This window comes from Enhydra lutris, unplaced genomic scaffold (assembly GCF_002288905.1).
Source record: "Enhydra lutris kenyoni isolate GAN:26980312 unplaced genomic scaffold, ASM228890v2 scaffoldscaffold5, whole genome shotgun sequence".
Lineage (NCBI taxonomy): Eukaryota > Metazoa > Chordata > Mammalia > Carnivora > Mustelidae > Enhydra > Enhydra lutris.
Window position 1 is genome coordinate 26,922,311 of NW_019154089.1, and position 20,071 is coordinate 26,942,381.

At 39.6% G+C, this 20,071-nt stretch overlaps 1 protein-coding gene across 1 annotated transcript in view; it reads left to right on the plus strand.

The window, feature by feature from the left end:
• Window positions 1-3,204: 3,204 nt before the first annotated feature.
• Window positions 3,205-20,071, plus strand: part of LOC111141129 (gamma-aminobutyric acid type A receptor beta2 subunit) — a 238,055-nt gene continuing 221,188 nt past the window's right edge. Inside the window, 3 exon segments of the mRNA XM_022493475.1 lie at window positions 3,205-3,281; window positions 3,438-3,529; window positions 4,565-4,632. Coding sequence (XP_022349183.1) covers window positions 3,205-3,281; window positions 3,438-3,529; window positions 4,565-4,632 — 237 coding nt within the window.

Below are 20,071 nucleotides of genomic sequence, written 5' to 3' on the forward strand. Positions count from 1 at the left end.
TTAACTCTTTGTGCCCCTCTCCCTTATTTTTCTGTATAAGACAAGTCTTCCACAAGTACTTGTTTAATTGTTCACTGGGCTATTTTTATTACCAGTGGATGACAATATTTTTGGTATTGTTCTGTTAACTAAATATTCTTCTTTCAGCCCAAACTGAAGGGAGGCTGGCTGTGCAGAAAGTGAAACATGGATAACTAATGGTCAGAAGGAAAATCCTGTTTTGGAGTGCTTTCCAGAAAAAGACAAGTTTCCTAGGTTTTCACCAGGTAATTACCTGGGGTTCAAACTGATTTAGGACTTCTCTGGATATAATGCTGGTAGACTAAACTTTGTTTTCTCTTCAATATGTTAGCTTGTGTAAAAGATTCCCATTGTATATAAGTGTAAAAAGAGGAAAACTGGCTATTTTCCTCTGTCATGGGACTATATTTTGTCCTTGAAACTCTCAATCGGAATAATTACAGATGGGAGAGTTAAGGATTTCATCTCTCCTCTCTCTCCTTCTGTCTCCCAGTCTGCCCCTCAGCGGACTCCTTGAGCCTGGAGCCCCGCAGAACGCCAGGCTGTAGAACCACAAGGTTTATGGCGTTGTTTTACCTGTCTCAAATTCAGAAACTCCCTTAGTGAAGGCACAGAGCTCTCCCTGCTCGCGTTCCCTCACAGGGGAGCTGTCGGATTCCCGCCTCGAAGCCCTCCCGCCTCCACCCTCGCCTAGGAGTCATTCTCCAGAGCCGCCCCAAGACCCTCCGACCTAGGCGGGGTGCGGGCCAGGGAGGGAGGCGGTCAAGAGGTAAATGGGTCAGGAGCTTGGCTGGGACCAGGACCCCGAGGAGTCCCGGGTGCTGCGAGGACTGCTAGCCTTCGGAGCGCCGCCGGCCCACTACAGCGGGTACGCGCGGCGGGAGCCTCCCCTCGGTTCAGACTAGGGCCAGGCAAGCCTGAAACCTCGCGCTCCCGCTCCTCCCGCAGCCGCCGACCGCTCCGCGGGCCCCCGGAGCTCTGCGGCAGCCGAGAGCCGGCAGCCGGCATGGTCTCGGACTTAGGGGCCAAGGCTGTCTAGTCTAGGTTAGGGACACTGGCTTCGGAGTTCAATTCGGGTTCCACCTCTAGCCTACTAGGTGACCTTGGCCAAGTCGCTTCGCTTCAGTGCACCAGCTTCTAAATCCATATGAGGGAACTGAGGTGATGGCTAAATCCTGGGACAGTTGTAAGAATTAATAAAGCACTCCTGGCAAGTAGTAGGCGCTCAGTTAATGGGTAGCAATGGTCAGCAATAGGAGTTAGAAGCGAAAACTGCTCTGGGTCCCGAACGTAGGTTTGGGCTCCGGCTTTTCCAGTTCCTCACCGAGGAGTGGGGGAAGGGGCAGCGGCATCACCTGCCCTACATCCCCTTCTCCCTCCTCCCTCGTTCCAAAATAACTCGGGAGTACCGAGAGAGGAAGGCGTCCTGGCCTCGGGCTCCCTCACACACCCAGAACCCCCAGCCTTGTAGCCGCTGCTGGCACCCGCGGCACGTCTCTCTCCCTCGAGCTGAGGAAACATTTTGGCCGTGAATTGAGTATCTCCCTCCCTCTCCTACCGCCGAGCTCACTCGCTGCCTCCTCCGGGTTCCGGTGGCATTGGGGAGCCGGGCAAAGGCTCGGGCGGGAGGGAAGAGGCAGCATCGGGGTCTCAGAGTGTCTCCCGGCACTGGGAAGGCGAGCGAGGACGAGGTGGAGCGGAGACAGAGTGAGAACGCCGGGCCCCCAGGCGTCCCTAGGCCCCTTCCTCATTTTGCTGCCTTCGAGGGACCGCTCTGGCTTTTGCCATCCCGAGCCACACTCAGCCCCAGAACAGCCAGGTGTCCCTTAGCCGCCACTCGCCCTCTCCAGCTGGGACAGAGCTCCGGGGGGCACCGGCTCCGCCCGCGGCAGGAGTGGGCGGCCAGCGCAGGCCCGGGAGGTAAGTAGGCGCCGGAGGCGGGTTGGGAGAGTGCCTGCACGTGCGCGCGCCTGTGCGCGTGCTAGGAGGGGGCGTGTGGGGGCGGGGGTTCGGCCAGGGGTGCCCCCCCAGGGCCACCTGCCCTTGCAGCACCGTTTCGCCGCTCCAGCCCTCTCGCCCCCGGCACCCAGGGTCTGGCTCTAGCCATCCGCGTTCCCCACGCTCACAAGTCCCATCACCCCCTCATCCAAACCCCACCCTCCCCACTAATAATTTCCCAATGCAGAATCAGACCGAAACCTGGAGAGACAGCGTTGCCTTTCTGCTCCCCTCGCCCCCCCCCACCTCCTTCTATAAATAATCCGGACTAGCGGGTCAGGCACGTCACACGGCAAGAAACCGGGACCCCGAGGTTTTCTTCTCTGGGAATAGGGGGCAAAGGGTGAGGAGGAGGAGAAAGAAACCGCTCGTGAGTAGTGAAGAAAAGCTTGCTCCTTGACTCCTAGAAGAGACCAGACATCATTTTATTCTTCCTTTCTTTTTCTTTCTTTTTCTATTTTCCCGTTTCTTTCTTATTCTCTACTCCCCTCCCCCCCCCCCCCCCCCGCCCCAAATCCGACGGATTGCTCAGCACTTCTCCCATTGGTTTCTTTCTTCCCTCCCCGCTTGGACTGCTGCACCCACCGTCCCTCCCCTCCGGTCCCCACCGCACAACCCCCATCTCCAGCACAAATCTCGCCCCACGCAGGGGATGCTATTCGCCAGGAAATAAAGTTCAAACTACTCTCCTCTTAGGCTTGCTGATACCAGAAGTGGGCTCCCAGGCAACCCATTTCCACTAGCAGTCCACACCTGCTGTCTTTTAAATTCCCTGTCTGGTTTTGCATATTTAAGAGGAAACACACAAACACGCCCCAAAAACCCGTGAGGTACAAAACTGCCTCCAGGAACTACCAAAACTTACCAGAGGCTCTAGTTGTTTTGTCTTAACGAAAGGAAAACAAAGATTTTACTCTGGGTCCTCCTTGGGGTGACTTTCTTATATTATTCAAATATGTATATGTTTTATATATATATATATGTTTTTCCTTTTTCCCCTTTAATTTTTTTTTTTTTTTTTTTCCTTAGCAAGAAAATCTGCTCGGTCCCAGGCAGCCGCCGCTGCCCCTTTGATGTTTTGGTACACCGTGCGCATGCGCCTCACATTAGAATTACTGCACTGGGCAGACTAAGTTGGATCTCCTCTCTTCAGTGAAACCCTCAATCCCATCAAAAACTAAAGGGATGTGGAGAGTCCGGAAAAAGGGCTACTTTGGGATTTGGTCATTCCCCTTAATAATCGCCGCTGTCTGTGCGCAGAGGTAAGTGTGCCCAGCATTTCTCTTTTTCATTTCACTTTGAAGGGCTCTGTCTGCATACCTCTGTGAGCAGGGATCTGTAGTGAGGATCAGATAAATGCTGAAGACGATGTGCCTGCTGCCTTATTGATGCCTGTTTATTGTCTTTTCTTTCCTTAGTGTCAATGACCCTAGTAATATGTCGCTGGTTAAAGAGACAGTGGATAGACTCCTGAAAGGCTATGACATTCGTCTGAGACCAGATTTTGGAGGTAATGGGGTTGCCTTGGAAATAAGAAACAGCCCAGCTATAGCCTAAGCTGTCTTGTGAGCTTTGTGCGCGCTGTGTCTTCCCTCTCCCTCATTGTTGGCTGCATGTGGTATAGCGAATGTGTCTCTCTGTTACCATATTGAGAAAGTGATCCAAACTTCAGCCGATTTGTTGCTATCCAGCACTTAGATGGTCTTTCAGTGAGACCCTCTTAGAGTGTATAGGTGACTGCTGTTCTTAAGCTTCACTGCTGAAATCTTTTGCTGCACTGTCTTTGCTTCATTGAGATACAAACCTCTTAAGTTTATCTAATTGTGTGCCCGGAGAACCTGGCTTACTGGAGGCCATCGTGAACATTTTTGAGAACAAAATGTGCAGGCAATTGGTTGAAAAGTGACATTAATCCCCTGTGCCCGCCTACTTTGGAAGAGTTCTGGCAATGGTTTAAAGTGGCTGGTATCTGGATATTATCCAGACCTGCAAGCCCCACTGTTTGGGGCGGGGGTGGGGAGGTGGGGAGGGAAGGGGTTGGGGAGGGCTAAAAGGCAGGGAGGGTAAGTGGAGAAGGGCTAGGGACCTCTTGCTGCAGCCTTAGATACACTGATATGCCCATTTAATTTTGCTTTAGATTCTTCCGAAACTCAAAGAGTTAAAACCTGCGCACGGAAGGGGGGCGGGAAAGAATGAGGAGGAGGGGGTTTTAGTGCAATATATAAAAATTCCCTCAGGCTAGACCGGTTCCTCTGACTTCTGTGAGTTGTTTTCTCTTACTGAGACATCTACATATGTAGATAGAATTGGAATCCCTCTTACAGGAGGGCACGTGTGTACACGTTCCATAGAGCATTTCCTAGATGAGTGCCTGGCACTCCTTTTAAAAAGGAGCAGAGAAGTGAAGAATATAAGGGTGGGGGAGGCATTTGGGGGGAGCAGTGGGGGAGGCATTCGGGGCGGAATACCCCATGCCCAGGGAAAGCTCTTGCTGAGAATGAATGAAGTTCTCAGAAATCACGTGGCTGGCTATCTGGGTTCACAGGTCCCCCTGTGGCTGTGGGAATGAACATTGACATCGCCAGCATTGATATGGTTTCCGAAGTTAATATGGTGAGTACTGAGGTTTATGGTTGTATCTCCGCAGACCTTTATTTGGGGACAGGAAGTGGAAAGGAGCCGGTTGGTGGGGATGGCGTATGCATGAGTATGTGTATGAAGTGAGGCTGAGGGCTGGGGACTTTGCTTTGAAGCCCACTGTGTTTGAGGTTTCAAAGCCATCGTTTTTGGTCCCTAAGGATTTTTCCAACCTGGTTTGGATACCTGGGAATTGTTACAGAACAAGTAAAATGCATCATAATTCACGTGCAAAACACAGCCACATGCAGAAGATCCCTTGGCAGAAGCCACATTTCTTAAGGTTTAGTGGGAAACGAGATTCATCGAGGATTTTCTGAGTTTGGGGTGGGGTCAGGAAAAGAGGGAAGGGTTTTGATTTGATATTTCACAGGGAATATAACTATAAACTAAACTGTCACAAAGAGGCTGAATAAATGACCCTGGGATACTGATGTCCACTTGTTGCTTACAGAGATGGTTTCTTTACAGCTGATGGCAATCTCCTCCTCCCACAATTGTTCACCAGCTCTTTTAAAGTCTGCCCACCAAAATAAATTACAAAAATTGGTCACCCTGTTTTCTAAAGGCAAGCTCAGACCCATGTGCCCTAGCTAGTCACTTCTGCAATGTTATTCACTGCATGTCCTAAGGTCGTACATTTTATGGACAACTGCACTTTTTATTGGCTACCTCGTTGGACTTGGGCAAATGCTAAGAGAAAAAGCCTCCGTGTTCCCAACCAGGGACACTTGTGGGGGGTTTGCTTCATGCAGGAGCGCCCCCTGCTGCCTACCTTGGGTCACTACAGACGTACAAAACAATGACAAGTGTCCCAGATACCCCAGATTATTTGGGCTGCTACTTGTCTTTCCAGTGACTTTTCTACTCTGTGTCTTTGAAGTTTTCTCCTTTGGAAAAGTCTCTCTAGAAAGGCCACATTTGAATGTAAGATGCGAGTGTTACTTTCAATCCTGAAAGCGCACAGCACATTTCAGAAGATCGTGTTGTGGCATGGTTCTTCCTAGAAATGAAATGCACTATTTAAATAAGAGGATGTCGTGTGTAAAGTTTTCTGCAAAAACACTTCTAAGCCAGCCATCAGGACTTGAAAGTTAGGACACTTATTAATTAACTCAAGAGAGCCAAAGTGCTAGGTAGTGGATAGGTTCTCAACATTATGCAAATTTCCATATTCTCAGAATTCAAATAGAGGGCAAGTCAAATCACCAGCCTTATCCCTATACACTCTCCAAAGACAGTTGATAATCCTGAGGTATCACAAGGTTATAAAACATCTCACGACTACTCCAGGGAATATTCAACAGTTTCAGCCATGTTTTAATGTCATGTTTATCTTCTTGTATTCTACTTATTGGTAAGGTTTTTGATATATAAGATACAAACACAGACTAAGACAATATTGGGTGATTCAGAACCACAGATTTCCCACACATTATGAAAATCCCCTGTTGTCTAGAGAATATGTCCTCCTTGGGAAACTAATCTTTCAGATACACAAATATTCATTTTGTGGGATTATGGAGGTCTTTCATTGGTTTAAATTTGGAGTTTTCCATAACTATTACCATTTGCCAACAAGAGTGAAGCAAAAAAAAAAAAAAAAAAGAGTAAAGCAAAAAAATGTCCTAAAGTGTGTACCTCTCAAGTCCCAAACATTTGAATCTAAATTGTGTTGCTAGAAACAGAGTGATTAGAAATCTGGTATTGTTCTGTATCCTACATATAGTCAAATTAGACTCCTTTCTTTTGCCTTTTGATTTATTTATTTATTTATTTATTTACATAACAACATCACAAAATGGTATTCTATGGAAAAATTAGGAAACAGAGTCCAAACAGACAATGATGAGAAGATTAAAAGTTGCTGTGATAGGTCAGCTAGGAACTTAGATGTGTTATATGACCCGAATGTTTAGAGTAGTGTTTTTTTTTTTTTTTCCTTAAGTTTTGTTCACCTTTTACCTGCATGCAGCATTTTGGAAAGGCATCTGAGCTGGACACAATGCCAAGACCTGCTAGTCAAAATATAGACACCAGCTAAGGCAAGGTGTCATCTCTTAAAGCTATTTACTGTTGCTGAAAAATCATGGGATGTTGAAAGTGCAAAAGCAAATGCCAGGTTGTAAATAGGCCAGTACTGCAGCATTAAATGATTAGAACCAAGTGTCAAAAATCCCATACCAGATTCCTATCTTAGCCTACTGCTAACACATGTAGACTTGTCCAGACGTATTTTTACTTGTTGAAAAATTAACACATTTCAGCTAACGGTCAGAGTGACTTTAAATTAATCCTTCAAAGAAAAATTTTGCAGGATATTTTATTCTTAGATATGCTTATTTGATTTGAAGCAACAGATGGGAAATTTCATCACTGGTGTGTAAAAAAAAAAAAAAGAAGATGTTCATGGCATATTGTCCCCTGTATACAGGTTTAAAAGTATTAGTATCTTTTGATCATTTTTAGTTCTGAAAGAATGACTGATTATTTAAATGAAACCTCAAAATTAATTAACATACATTATTATGTTTTGTGACATGCAACCTCTGGTAATTGTAACTTCCTTTTACTATAGCAAATCTTCCTTTGAGGGATGGTAGACACTATGCCATGTAGATTGTCAAAGACTCATTTGTACTGAAGGAAAAGACCCATGTCAATTTGATGCCCCTGGTAAATCACAATAATAGTAATATCTGAACCAAGTCAGGAGTTTTGAATACTCGTTCTGCTTCTGCTGCTCAGTCATCCTGAGGGAATTCAAAGACAGACGAAGCTCAATATCCTCACCTGTTAGAGGGGAGGAATAGTCCCGTTTTACTTAGTGACAATTAGAATTAATAAAACAACATATGTGAAAGTATTGATGTTCTATGAACATAGCTTATGTGGAAGATGGAATAACAGGCTAACACTCAAGAAACTCTGTCTACTCCAATTGTGCCTTAAATGTACTTGGGTCAGTAATTTATATTACCAGGTCTCAATTTTCTTTGTGTTTGAAATTAGAGGGGACATGTTAAATTGACTTCCAAACCACAGTTATATGTGTTGCTGGTTTGATTTAGTATAATAGCTCTGTTGAGTACAAAGAAGTTCCTGGAAAATTTGGAAATCCAGCATAAATGTAAGGAAAATGCAGAATTCCTAAATATCATGCAGTTGTGAGTTCCTACTCATGAAGGTGAGGATGGTAGCTTACTCAGGTGACTATTGGCCCAATGCTAGGTCTTTGGAAGAATGTGATTTCAATTAGAATGCTCCTGAGGAGAAAGCTTGGCTTTAGAATGAAATATTTTTAGATGTCTTGGTTACATTGGCAGGAATCTTTTTGTTAAGACTCTTTGATGAAAAGTGCATTTTAAGATCCAAAATTGGCTCTGAGAATTAAGGACCGAAATAGCTTTCTCTTCATTTAAAGCAGATACTTCTCCATTTTGAAACAACACATTTGCCAACCAAAGAGTGAAGCAATATTTCACTTTTGAGGAAATAGTTCTAGTAAACACACACACAAATTACCTTTTTATGGAATGGCGAAAGAGAAAAAGTGTTGCCTTTTTTTTTAAACAGCTGTTTTCTTGCATCACCAGATGCACAGTTTAAAATTCAATTCAACACAAATGCTTAGTTAGCAGCTACTATGATCCAACCATGTTAGGCCTTAGAAACAGATCAGTGAACAAGATCGATTTGTCCCCTGACCTCATGAGACTTAGCATCTAGGTGTTCACTATTCTTAATTCTTCTGCAGACTCTTACTGTACTTATATCTATCTTTTTTCTAAAACTTTTTTTTTTTTATGAGCAGTCAATTGAGTACCTAGTGGTCTGTATCTCCCATGTGTTCCTTTGTCACTTGTTGGTTTCACCATTTTTGTTTGATATTTGCCATTTCAAATTGCTATATAGGCTACATATTCATTCTAGCTTCCTGATTCATGTTTATAAAATGCATATAGACAGAATTACAGTGTATCTCCCCTGTGTGTCTATACACAGAATTACAGTGTATAGATCTTGCTCTGTACACAATGGTTGGCTGGATGTTTGACTCCTGGTGAATGCCACAGATATTGGGTGAACTATTTGTTTTCATAACAGCAATTTGTTATTATTCACTAGAACACCATACCATATATGTGGAGAAACAGAACATAGACTCATAGGCCTCAAACTCAAGGCATTCACTGTTTAACCAATGTAGAAAGAATCACAGTGCAGGATTATAAATGCTTTGAAGAAGGAAATATACAGGGTATATTGGGAATGCAGAATCAGATATTACATAGAAATTAGTAGGTGAGGATGGGATTAGAGGGCTGTGGATAGATGTCCCAAGCAAAAATAATGGCACATAGAAGGAAAAAAAAAAAAAAAAAGCACGGGAGAGATAAATGGGGTTAGGGATTTGCAAGTAGCCTTAAATGGCTGGAGTTGGGAGTGAAAGTGAGGAGATGATAAAAGCTGGTATGGAGATCATAGGCAGTGATCAGCCTATAAAGACCATTTATGCAGCTTGCTGAAGAGTTTAAATTTTGTTTTGAGGACTGCAGGGACCCATGAAAGGATGTGAATAGGAGAATTGCATGAACAGATTCACACTTCAGGAAGATGCTTCTGAAATACAGTTAAGCAAAATGTAAAGTTGGGAGAGAAGATGAAACCTCATTGCAAAAATCTGGGAAGAATTGATGAATTGAGGCAGGGATATAAAAGAAAAGATAAAAAAAAAACTGGGGCATTTACAAGGTAGAAGAAAAGGACTTGGTGAATCCCAATTTCTGATGGCACTATTTATTGATATGGAGGACACGAAAAGGGCAGCCAAGTTGGAGATGGGGTGGGAAATTAGGCATATGGACAAACAGCGAGCTCAGCTTGGGATATGTTGACTTTTCTACAGACGTGAAATTTCCCATGGGAGATTGGAAAATACAGGTCTAGAGCCACGTAAGGAGTCATGACTAGAGAAATGAACTTGGACATTGTCAGCATATAAGTAGTACTTATAACAGTATGAATGGGTATAATTAAATAGGGAAAGTGACAAGACAGCGACAAATGGAGATCTGGCGAGAACTGTAATTTACATGGAGGAATACTGAAAAGGAGTCCACAAAGATTAATAAGTATCTAAGCAGTAATCACAGAGTTAGGAAGAGAACCTGCCGGTAAGTGTGTTTTGGAAACTGAGGCGCAAGAGAGGTTCAAAAAGAAGAAAGTGGGGCACCTGGGTGGCTCAGTTGGTTAAGCCTCTGACTCTTAGTTTTGGCTCAGGTCATGATCTCAGGGTTGTGGGATAAGGCTGCCTCAGACTCCTTGTTTGCTTATTTGGCAGGGATTTTGCTTGAGATTCTCTTTCTTCTCCTTCTGCCCCTCCCCCACCCATGTTCTCAGCCTGTCTTTGTCTCTCTCAGATAAATAAATCAATCTTAACAAAAGAAGAAGAAAGTGGTTAGCAGTGTCACATGCCACAATGATCATTTGAAATAAGTTCTGAGACTTAGCTCCCAACTAAAGTAGTAACAAGAGCTCTCTGGTAAACATAGAGGAGCTTTAGTAGTTGGAAACCATACTTTTGAAAAATTTGGATCTGAACTGAAGTAGGGAAAGAGCTAAAAAGAATGATATATAATTTGGAGAAGTTTCCTTTAGAAGGGAGTAGGTTGCAGATAGAATGCAAGGGATAGGTAGAGTGGTAGGACAGGAAGCTAGAGGCTTGCTTGATGGAAGACCTCTCTCTTCTCTCTGACATGGGAGACAGTTTCTGTTGAGAATAGAGGAGGTTAAAACAACTCTGGAGAATGGGTAAGTAGGTGAGGTTAGCTGGGACACACAGAAGGATGGATGGCTATGAAGCATGAAGCATGGCGAAGGTTATGGCATACTTAATTCTAAACACATTATCTTTAGAAACCCTCCTACCCAACTTTTGGCAAGCACGTTACGTTCTCTCCTTTTTCTCCTTCTCCTTCCCACTCTCCTGCCACTCTCCCTCTTTTGTACAGTAGCCAACATTTTTCATTGTCATCATAACACAATATAATAAATATAGTTAATGTTTATTGAGTTCTTAACTCATGTAACTATCCTGTTGATTTACATTATCTCATCCAATCTTCCTATAAAAACAGTGAGATGGCTACTATCAACCTACTTGCAAAGAAGGAACCTGAGGCCCAGAGAGGTTAAGTGACTTGTTCAAGGTCATACAGCTAGTAAATGACTGATTCCACATTCCTTAATCTTAGCCGTATGATTCTACTGCAGTTTTAAGCATAACAAGGCCTCGTTAAAAAAAAAAAAAAATATCATTTTCATCCTTTGAGGACACTGTTTTGTTTAAGGATTTGTTTTCATTCTTTTTTTTTTTTTTTTTTTGGAACAGTGGATAGGCCAGATAAACTAATCCTTCATAAGATGATATTCCTCACTCTATCCACCTTAAAAAAAATCTTAATTTTTATTTAAGTGATTTCAAGTAGGTGTTTTATTCAGGGTATATTAAATAAAAGAAATGGTCCCCATCCTTGAGAAACTAATACATTAAATTACATCTATTGTACATAATTTAAACCATGCAATAAAGGAAGGTTTACATAAGATCTTGAAAAATCTAGAATATTTCTTGATTCATAATTTCTTTCATTATGAATGGGTACTGTTTTTAACTTACCTAATAATTTTCTTGTTGCTCCAAAAGAATCTGTCAGATAACCGTTAAGGCCAATAAATGCCAGAAAATACTGACTGGTATGTTTAAGAAACATAAACTCAGTGGCTATGCCTGTGGGTGGACACTATGTGAAAAGACCACACCCTTTCCCTTATTTTTTTATTATAAAGACCTCATTTTCAATTGAACTTTTTTCCATTGAGAACACATTTTTCTGATTTCTGATAAGTTGCTCCAGCAAATAATTCTCTTAAAGGCGGTTGAACTGTTTTTTTCTTTTTTTTCCCAGATCTTTCCTTCCTCCATCCCACGTAGTATCAATGAGACTCATTATAAAGATTGTATCTCTAGAAGACTTCCTATTTTTAAACATCTATGCCACTTTATATTACAGCTGATAAATCTATTTTTTTCTTGGTTGACTCTTAGGACAAATTTTTTCTGCTGTTACTTTATGGATACCCTGAATAATGCTCTTGCTTAACTATGACATGAAATAAAGATAGGATTATGGGCTTACTCTACAAGAGACAGCAGGCTAAGGAAGTATCTCAGGTTTCATATTATAGTGCATCATGAGTACTTCTATGCACTCCTTTCAACCCCCACTCAAATAATTAAATGGTTGTGGGAATTCCTTCAGGAATGGAAGTCAGACAAAGTGTTTTTCCTAGCTACAAGGGAGGGGCGTGTGTGTATATTAATTTTGGGGAACGGCACTGATTTGTTTTGTGATCATTCTATAACAAGATTTCTTACCCTCAGCATTATTGTCACTTTGGACCAGAAACTTCTTTATTGTTAGGGGGCTGTCATGTGCCTTGTAAGATGTTGAACAGCATCCTTGCCTCTACCTCCTAGCTGCCAGAAGTACTTCTGCTGTTGTGACAACCAAAAATGTCTCCAGAAATTGTTAAATGTGTCATGTAGGGTGAGGGGATTGTCCCCGGTTGAGAACCATTGGTGTAAAGAATGGTACTGTGGTTTTATCTCCAACCAAAGAGAAAAGAGAAGATTTGTGGTTGAGATTTTTCTCAATAATCTGTTGTTTAATCACTATGTACATTTATGTTTGGAGGTACATTGTGACAAAACCAATTTTAAAAATGCCAGCAAACATTGAAAGCAAAAATTATCCACATCCCCATTACTTCATTAAAACTGTATTTTAATTGGTCTATATTACCTTCTAGTTCTCATCTCTTTACTTATTCATATTTGACACATTCCAGTTATTTTGTAGAGAAAATTTTATAATCTACATTTTCACTTAATACATAATGAATATTTTTTACAGACTTATGCTTCATAAAAAAATACACATCTCTACTACCACCTAAGTGAACTGATGTGTATTTTTCCATGATCTTACAAACATACATATGAATATACTGACATTTTATTTTTTGTTCATCCTGTATTTTTTCAAAAAGCAATTTAAAAATACATTTAATAGATTATTAGTCATAATTCTAGCTATTGATTATTTGAAAATAAACATATTTTCTTTTACTTATGCACCATTAACAATAATATACAAATCATATATAAAATAGAGAACTGGATTTAAATAGCATATAAATGGAAAATTTTAAAAAATTTTAAATCAACTTGACTCATGTTTACATAGCTATTCTTTACTCTGTTTCTATTCTGATATTGCTTAGTTTTTCCAAAATCAACTTACATTTTTCAGATGACAAAAACACTTAGAAACAGCTAAAAGAGGAATAAGAGGAAGGATGGTTATGAGTTTTTAAAAGACACAAACATAAGATTTTTTTTTTAAGTATTTACTTATTTATTTATTTTTGTGTGTGTGAGAGAGAGACAGAGAAAGAGAGAGAAGGAGCATGAGCAGGGGGGAGCAGCAGAGGGAGAGGGAGAAGCAGTCTCCCTGATGAGCAGAGAGCCTGGTGTGGAATGGAATCCCAAAACCCCAGGATCGTGACCTAAGCTGAAGGCAAACACTTAACTGGCTGTGCGGCCCAGGTGCCCACAAACACAAGATTTATATGTTGCTTCTAGTTGTGCATTTTATTTACAAAATACACATTTTATTAAACAAGGAGAGAAATGGGTTTATATTATCCTGTTCCTATTTATACGGAAAGATATAGGAATGTCTTCAGCCCATTGCTCTTGCTGGTGCTCATTTTAACATTCTATCGGCATTTTTATTGCCAAGTCTCATTTTTCCTTGCTCTATAATTTGGCACTTCCCACCCACTTACTTGCCAAGAGGTCTTAACTTAGAAGTATTTGGCAATTGAAGATAAAATAACTTCTCCCCTAACACAATAGCAACAATTAATGAATTTTAAAGGTGAATCTACATATATTTTAGAAAAGTGATACACAAAAGTAAGCCGTAGAAGATCAGAGATGCATGGACAGTACCTACAACAATGCCTGACAATAGGTGCTCAACAGATATGGATTGGATGAATTTGTTGAAGCGGTAATTAAAGGACTACAGGACATCAAGCTGCAAGGAAATATTTATTGAGTGCTAACTTAAGTAGCACTCTGTTAATTCAGCTGGATCGTGGAAGGACGTGAAATGGTGCTTACACAGGGGCTAAGTAAGTCTAGAGTCAAGAAACCTTAATCTTATTGCCTGAAGAGGAATGTGAGGATAGATAGAAAAAAGAATATTTCAGATGGTGGGAGAAGAGAGTGGTATGTCTTCCAGGGAGAAGAATCAAAATAAAAATTTGAGAACCAAATTTTTACAGTGATTCTCGGACTTTCCTATGCAGTAGAATCATCTGAGTCTAGTATTCATATTCTATTTTTAGGTCCATATCCAGAGTCTGACTCAGGAGGGCTGGGATGAGGTTTAGGAATCGGCATGTTTAAAAGCTTTCTATGTGACTGACACAGGTACTATCTGAAGGGCACTGTTTGAGGAACACTAATTTTAGAGTGAAGTTGGAAGCTAATATAATCACTAATTAAAGGAATTTACAACAACTGACTGGCCTCTAGTTATAGTGTGGGTTTTGCAACAATAAAGAGCTAAATGGTCAGAGTGGGTAGGATTTTTAGAAGAAGACGTCATGAAGGAGACAGTTGAACTAAACAAACAGGATCGGTGCGATTTGAATAGATGGAAAATAAGAACAGTTCTGTGGGAAAGGGTAATAGGGTACAGACAACATGAAGAAAGTTATTGTATGTTAGCAATAATAATATTAAAAAAATATAAATTTAGGGTGTATATGACTATCTCATTTAATGTTCACAAAAATGCCAAGAGCTAGGTAATTGTATTATCACTTTCTTTTACAGATGCAGAAACTAAGAACTAGACAGATTTTACAGTAAATGTGAGTGGATTGGAAAAGTAGGGTGCAGTGTAGGGTATGAATATGCAGGGTATGAACACATAAGGTGAGGCTTAATTGCACAGGACCTTGGCAGCTATGCAGAAGAGACTGGAAATTCTTGAGTGGGTGCTCTGACATGATGAGAGAATCTGAAGCATTTTCATAAAGAGAGGAGTAGAAGACTGGTGACGCTAAAGGAAGTATGAAGATGTTGAAAAACATTTTCTAACTCTGGCTTTTATTTTTATGAAATGTCCTTTGGAGCTGCCACACCAGTTTTATTGAACCAGATGATGAAAATATTTAGAAAGAACAAAAGTTGAAACAAAGATTTTGAAATGGGGGAGGGATAAGCACCTACCACAATATTTGATACTATGAATAAATTAATAATAGCTACATCAATTATTTAGTTTTAAGGTGCCTGAAAAAAATCAGAAATACTTATATTTTAATATACATTTCAGGGTAATACGATTTAGCTATTCCTTGGTTCGAAAGGTAGCTATTTAGTTGGAGGCTAGTAATACTAGTATTGCACATTTACATATAGAGACAATCCCACTGAATAGCTTCCTGTAAATTATTTATGGATGCCTCATTATTAATCTGGAAGTATGCTTAATCCTAAAGCGTCAGTGATTAAGCATCTTGAGATTGCTCCTCTGAAGATCAATAATTCAGTGCCTAATTGGGACAAGACCATCGAATCAAAACCATTTTTAAAAATGTTTATCTATAGACTTTTCCATGAAGTTTTTTAAATTAAATAGGTAGTTTTTAAAAGCCATGATTCACTCAGTTATTCTATTTTTTATTTTAAATAGAAATGATGATTCCTCATGAGAATTTAATCTGTCTACTTGACTTGCTCAATAAATGTGTATTTATTTATCTATCCACTAATATATAATGTACACTACCAAACATACTAGAAGTAGGCACTTATTTTTAAGATTTTAATTAATTAATTAATTAATTTGCGAGAGAGAGCACAAAGAGGAAGGAAGAGGGAAGAGGAAAGAATCTCAGGCAGACTCCATGCTGAGCACAGAAAAGCCTGAAGCTGAGCTCCACCCCACCACCTGAGAGGTCATGACCTGAGCCAAACCAAGAGTTGGACGTTTAACCCACTGGGCCACCCAAATGCCCCTCAAAATAGAGATTTAAAGAGGATTTAATAAAATACATACAAAGTTATATTTTTGTCTCATGCTCTCTGGGTTAGGTTTTTCATTTTCCATGAAAATAGAAATAGAGTCAATGATAATGGAAATTAAAGGCTGTTTTATTATGCATTATTATTCTGCAAAGAGGAAATATTGGATAGTATGGCTTGTAATATACGTAATTCAAAGGTGACCTTTTTGTGGAAACCGTCCCATTTATTCCTACCTTCTAATTTCTAAAGCATCAACATCAGGCAAGTAGTGTTTTAGAGAGTGTGCTGTTTATCTCTCCCAGAATGAAGCCTTTGTTTTATTTTATTGTATTTTTAAAAAATTGATGTACCTGAGTTTTCACGTCCGAGAGACCACCAAGGAGCTGACACGGATGCAATCACAGGAGGGTTTATTCGACAAGCTTAAGCTTGGGCCAGCAAGCTTAAGCTTGGGCGCAAGTGTACCCGACACAGCGGAGTAGGGACTTGGACTCCGAGCTTAGTTAGGGCAGGGGTATTTATGGGTTCCTGTTACTAAAGCAGGGTGGGGTGTCTCTGGAACCAAAGCAGGGTGGGGCTTACTAAAGCAGGGTGGGGGAAAGTTCAGCCCTCGGGCACAGAGAGCTAAAATGGCTATACTTATGCTAAGGCTAAACCTGAGGTGGGATGGCCTTGATTTTTCTCGGCCTCCACAAAAATATTTTATTTATTTATTTGACAGACAGAGATCACAAGTAGGCAGAGAGCAGGCAGAGAGAGAAGAGGAAGCAGGCTCCTTGCTGAGCAGAGAGCCCGATGTGGGGCTCCATCCCAGGACCCTGAGATTATGGCCTGAGCTGAAGGCAGAGGCTTAATCCACTAAGCCACCCAGGTGCCCCAAAGCCTTTGTTTTTAAAATAATTACTGAATCTTCCTGCTACTTAGGACTATAAGTTAACTGGATTTCGCAAAGGACAGTATAGTCACACAGTCAACTTTTTAAACAATTCTGCATAGATAATCTTTAAAAATTGTCCATTTTTTAAGGGTGTTAATATTTCTTCAACTGTAGATTTCTCAAGAAACATTTTTTAACATTAATCTTTAAAGAAATGACTTATAGGCCATTTTAAGGAATGTCATAAAACAAGCAAAGATGTAAAGAGTTTTAAATACAAGTGAGTAGGTGCCAATTACTGGGTTGTAAAAATCTAATCACCATTCTGTAAATTTAACCACTGTTTGAATATATTGTGCTCCAAAAAAATGAAATTTAAGTACTTTATCTGTTTGCTTTCTTTGACCTACAGAGAAACTTCAAGACTTATTTTGTAAATACATATTTCTGTTTCTTTTTCCAAATCAATGCTTGAGTTAATAGACTGAAGATCTCTTGAAGCATTCTCCCATCAATCAGTTGTGTAAACCATTCCTCTTTCAAGCACTGTTAAACCAACACTCTCTTTTGACACTTGTGGGGTGATTGTTAGGCTGTGTAAATTTGCATCTGGCTTTTGTGTTGGAAGAATGCGTTTAAGTGTTTACTTGAATCACATTAGCATGACTGTATGGCAAACCATTTTTCTAACTGAATTCATTAGGGAATGATACCTTTGTTACTCTGAAAGTCATAATATTTTAAGTACTTGCCAAATTTATAGGTGAAAGATCTGTAGAATTACAGAGCATATGAAAAACACAACTTATCTCATTTCCTTCAGATTTTTTGGATGCTTTATTTTAAACTTTAGGTGTTGGAGGCCAAGTTCTGTTCCATAAGAAATTTGAATAAGAGCATTTTGCCAATTGCTTTTTTTTTAACACTACGAAGTAATATTTCCTGACAAATATATTATTTTCTGGTTACACAGAAAGATCTACTCTCATTTTCATATCTTAATTGCACATTTTCTAACAGATGAGAGAATTCTTCCTCTCTGTTTAATGAATCAGCTTTGAGAGCCACATTTTAAAATGGCTTTATTTATTAGTTTACCAAACTGACTCTGATCATCACCACCACCACTTAGGTGGAAATTTGTTTTTAATGGAACTTTCTTAGGTTACTTGAGTCCCTAAGTGGCAATGCTATAGATGTGTTCTAGTTTTAAAATTGCCAGATTTGGACAAAATGTCTCTTAATTAAAAATAGCAACAATCCTGGAGCTCTGGGTTTTCTATTTTGTTGTTGCTGTTGTTGTGCCTATTGTAATCATGGCAGGAATAAAACCTGATTAAATCAAATGCTACTTAAGTCTTTGAGCTTTAAAGAGAGAGAGAGAGAGACAAAGAGAGACCCAGAGAAGGAGATGAAAAGAGGGCTAGACATATGTGCTCCTCTTCTTGAGGAGTGTGTAGTGTGTTTTCAATAGTTGAGAAATAGCTCCTGGGTGGTTCAATCCTTAAGTGGCTGCTGGCTCAGGTCAGGTCATCATCCCAAGGTCCTGGGATCCAGCCCTGCATCGTGCTCCCTGCTCAGTGGAAGTCTGCTTCTCCCTCTTCCACTCCCCCTGCTTGTGTTCCCTCTCTCTGTGTCTCTCTCTCTCTCTCTCTGTCAAATAAATAAAATCTTTAAAAAATATATAGTTGAGAAATAGCAGAAGGCCTTTCTTACACAGTTGCTGGGTCCTGTTTAGTATAAATGAATATTTACATATGTAAAGTATGCAACAAAGATGTAGCATGTAAGAATGTATTTATAATTAAGGACCGTCTTTTTGAATTTTCATGATATGAAATCAGTGATATCAAAGTGCATGTGGATTCTCTGTTCTTTTAAGCATTTGGTAGTTAATAAATATTTTAATTTAAAAAGGTCAGTAAAAAACAGGAGTTGAAAATTGCAGAATATCTTCGACATGTAACTGGGATATATTTATTTTGATTAATGACCCTACTAAAAGTCACTACCATTTTTTGAGAAACCTTAATTTTTAAATGTTTTCACAATTAATTCTCAAAAATTCTATGAAATAAGAAGGATTATCATATTTTACAGATGGATAAACTGTGTTTTAGTAGATTTTTGTGAGTTAGAGCCTATTAGGACCAAGACAATACAGCCTTCCTTATGTTATAGCTGGAAATGTGCTGGAACTGGAATTTGAGCCTGATTTGTTCCCTATCCCATTTATTTATTTATTTATTTATTTTTTCTGAAGTTAAAGGAAAAGGAAGTTGAAAAATTGAATGGTCCTGCTTCTATCATAATCTCCCTGGATGATCATTAATAGTCCCTATTCCAGATTCCCAGATGACTTTTGGGAAACCTACAAAAATGAAATAAATAGAACATAAGGAATAAAATCCATAATACACAAAGTAGGCAGTCTAATTCATTGAGAGATCAACTAAATTAGTAATTTTCACTATGTCAGCATCATTAGAGTTTGTGGGTAAATTGAAGATTATTATTTACCTTCTTCTTGGATATTATAAATCATCATTCATCACTGGAGAATGAATTCAATTCTTGCTTGAAACAAAAATCTACTTGAAAAAAGGATATGGTAATCTTGAGAATTAAGAACAAAATTAGATTTTGATTAAATTTTATGACTTTTAGAACCAAGAAAATATCAGTCTTTGATTATCTTATTATTTTAATGAGTTAGTACCTATCTCAGGATCTGAGCATCTCAGAATATTTAGTAAAATGATGATTCGCATTTCTGTGAAATAATAGTTGTGTTGTATTTCAAAGTCAATCCAAAAGACTTCAGTTTGAATACATTTGTGTTCTTCAAGGTTGAGAAAAACATGTGGCTTAAAATGTTTCTAATTTCCTTTTTTTCTACTTTATCAAATATACAACAGGGTTGATAAAAATTAAGAATAAAATTAGGTTGCATATATTTTATATATCTAATTTTATACACACACACAACACACACATATATATGTGTGTTGTGTGTGTATGTATATACATATATATATAAAATTATTAAGTTCTAGATTTCTTTTGAAAGTAAGCAATCCTTGGGCTAAAATATGCTATTGCATTTTTTAAGAGATTATTTCTATAGTTATTATGAAAAACTCAGTACTTATATCAAAAGCAGTGACTAGGAAGCTCTGGATTTGTACTGAATTTGTCACTGATGATAAAACCTCCTATAGAATTCTTGTTCAGTTTCTGTATTTGGAAATCAAGGAAACCAAATAAAAGGTATAAAGTAACTTCCAGCTGTTTGTTATGTTCATTTTGCAAAGTGGACAAATTTGTTATATAATTTTCTTAATATTCTCCCATTTTAAAAA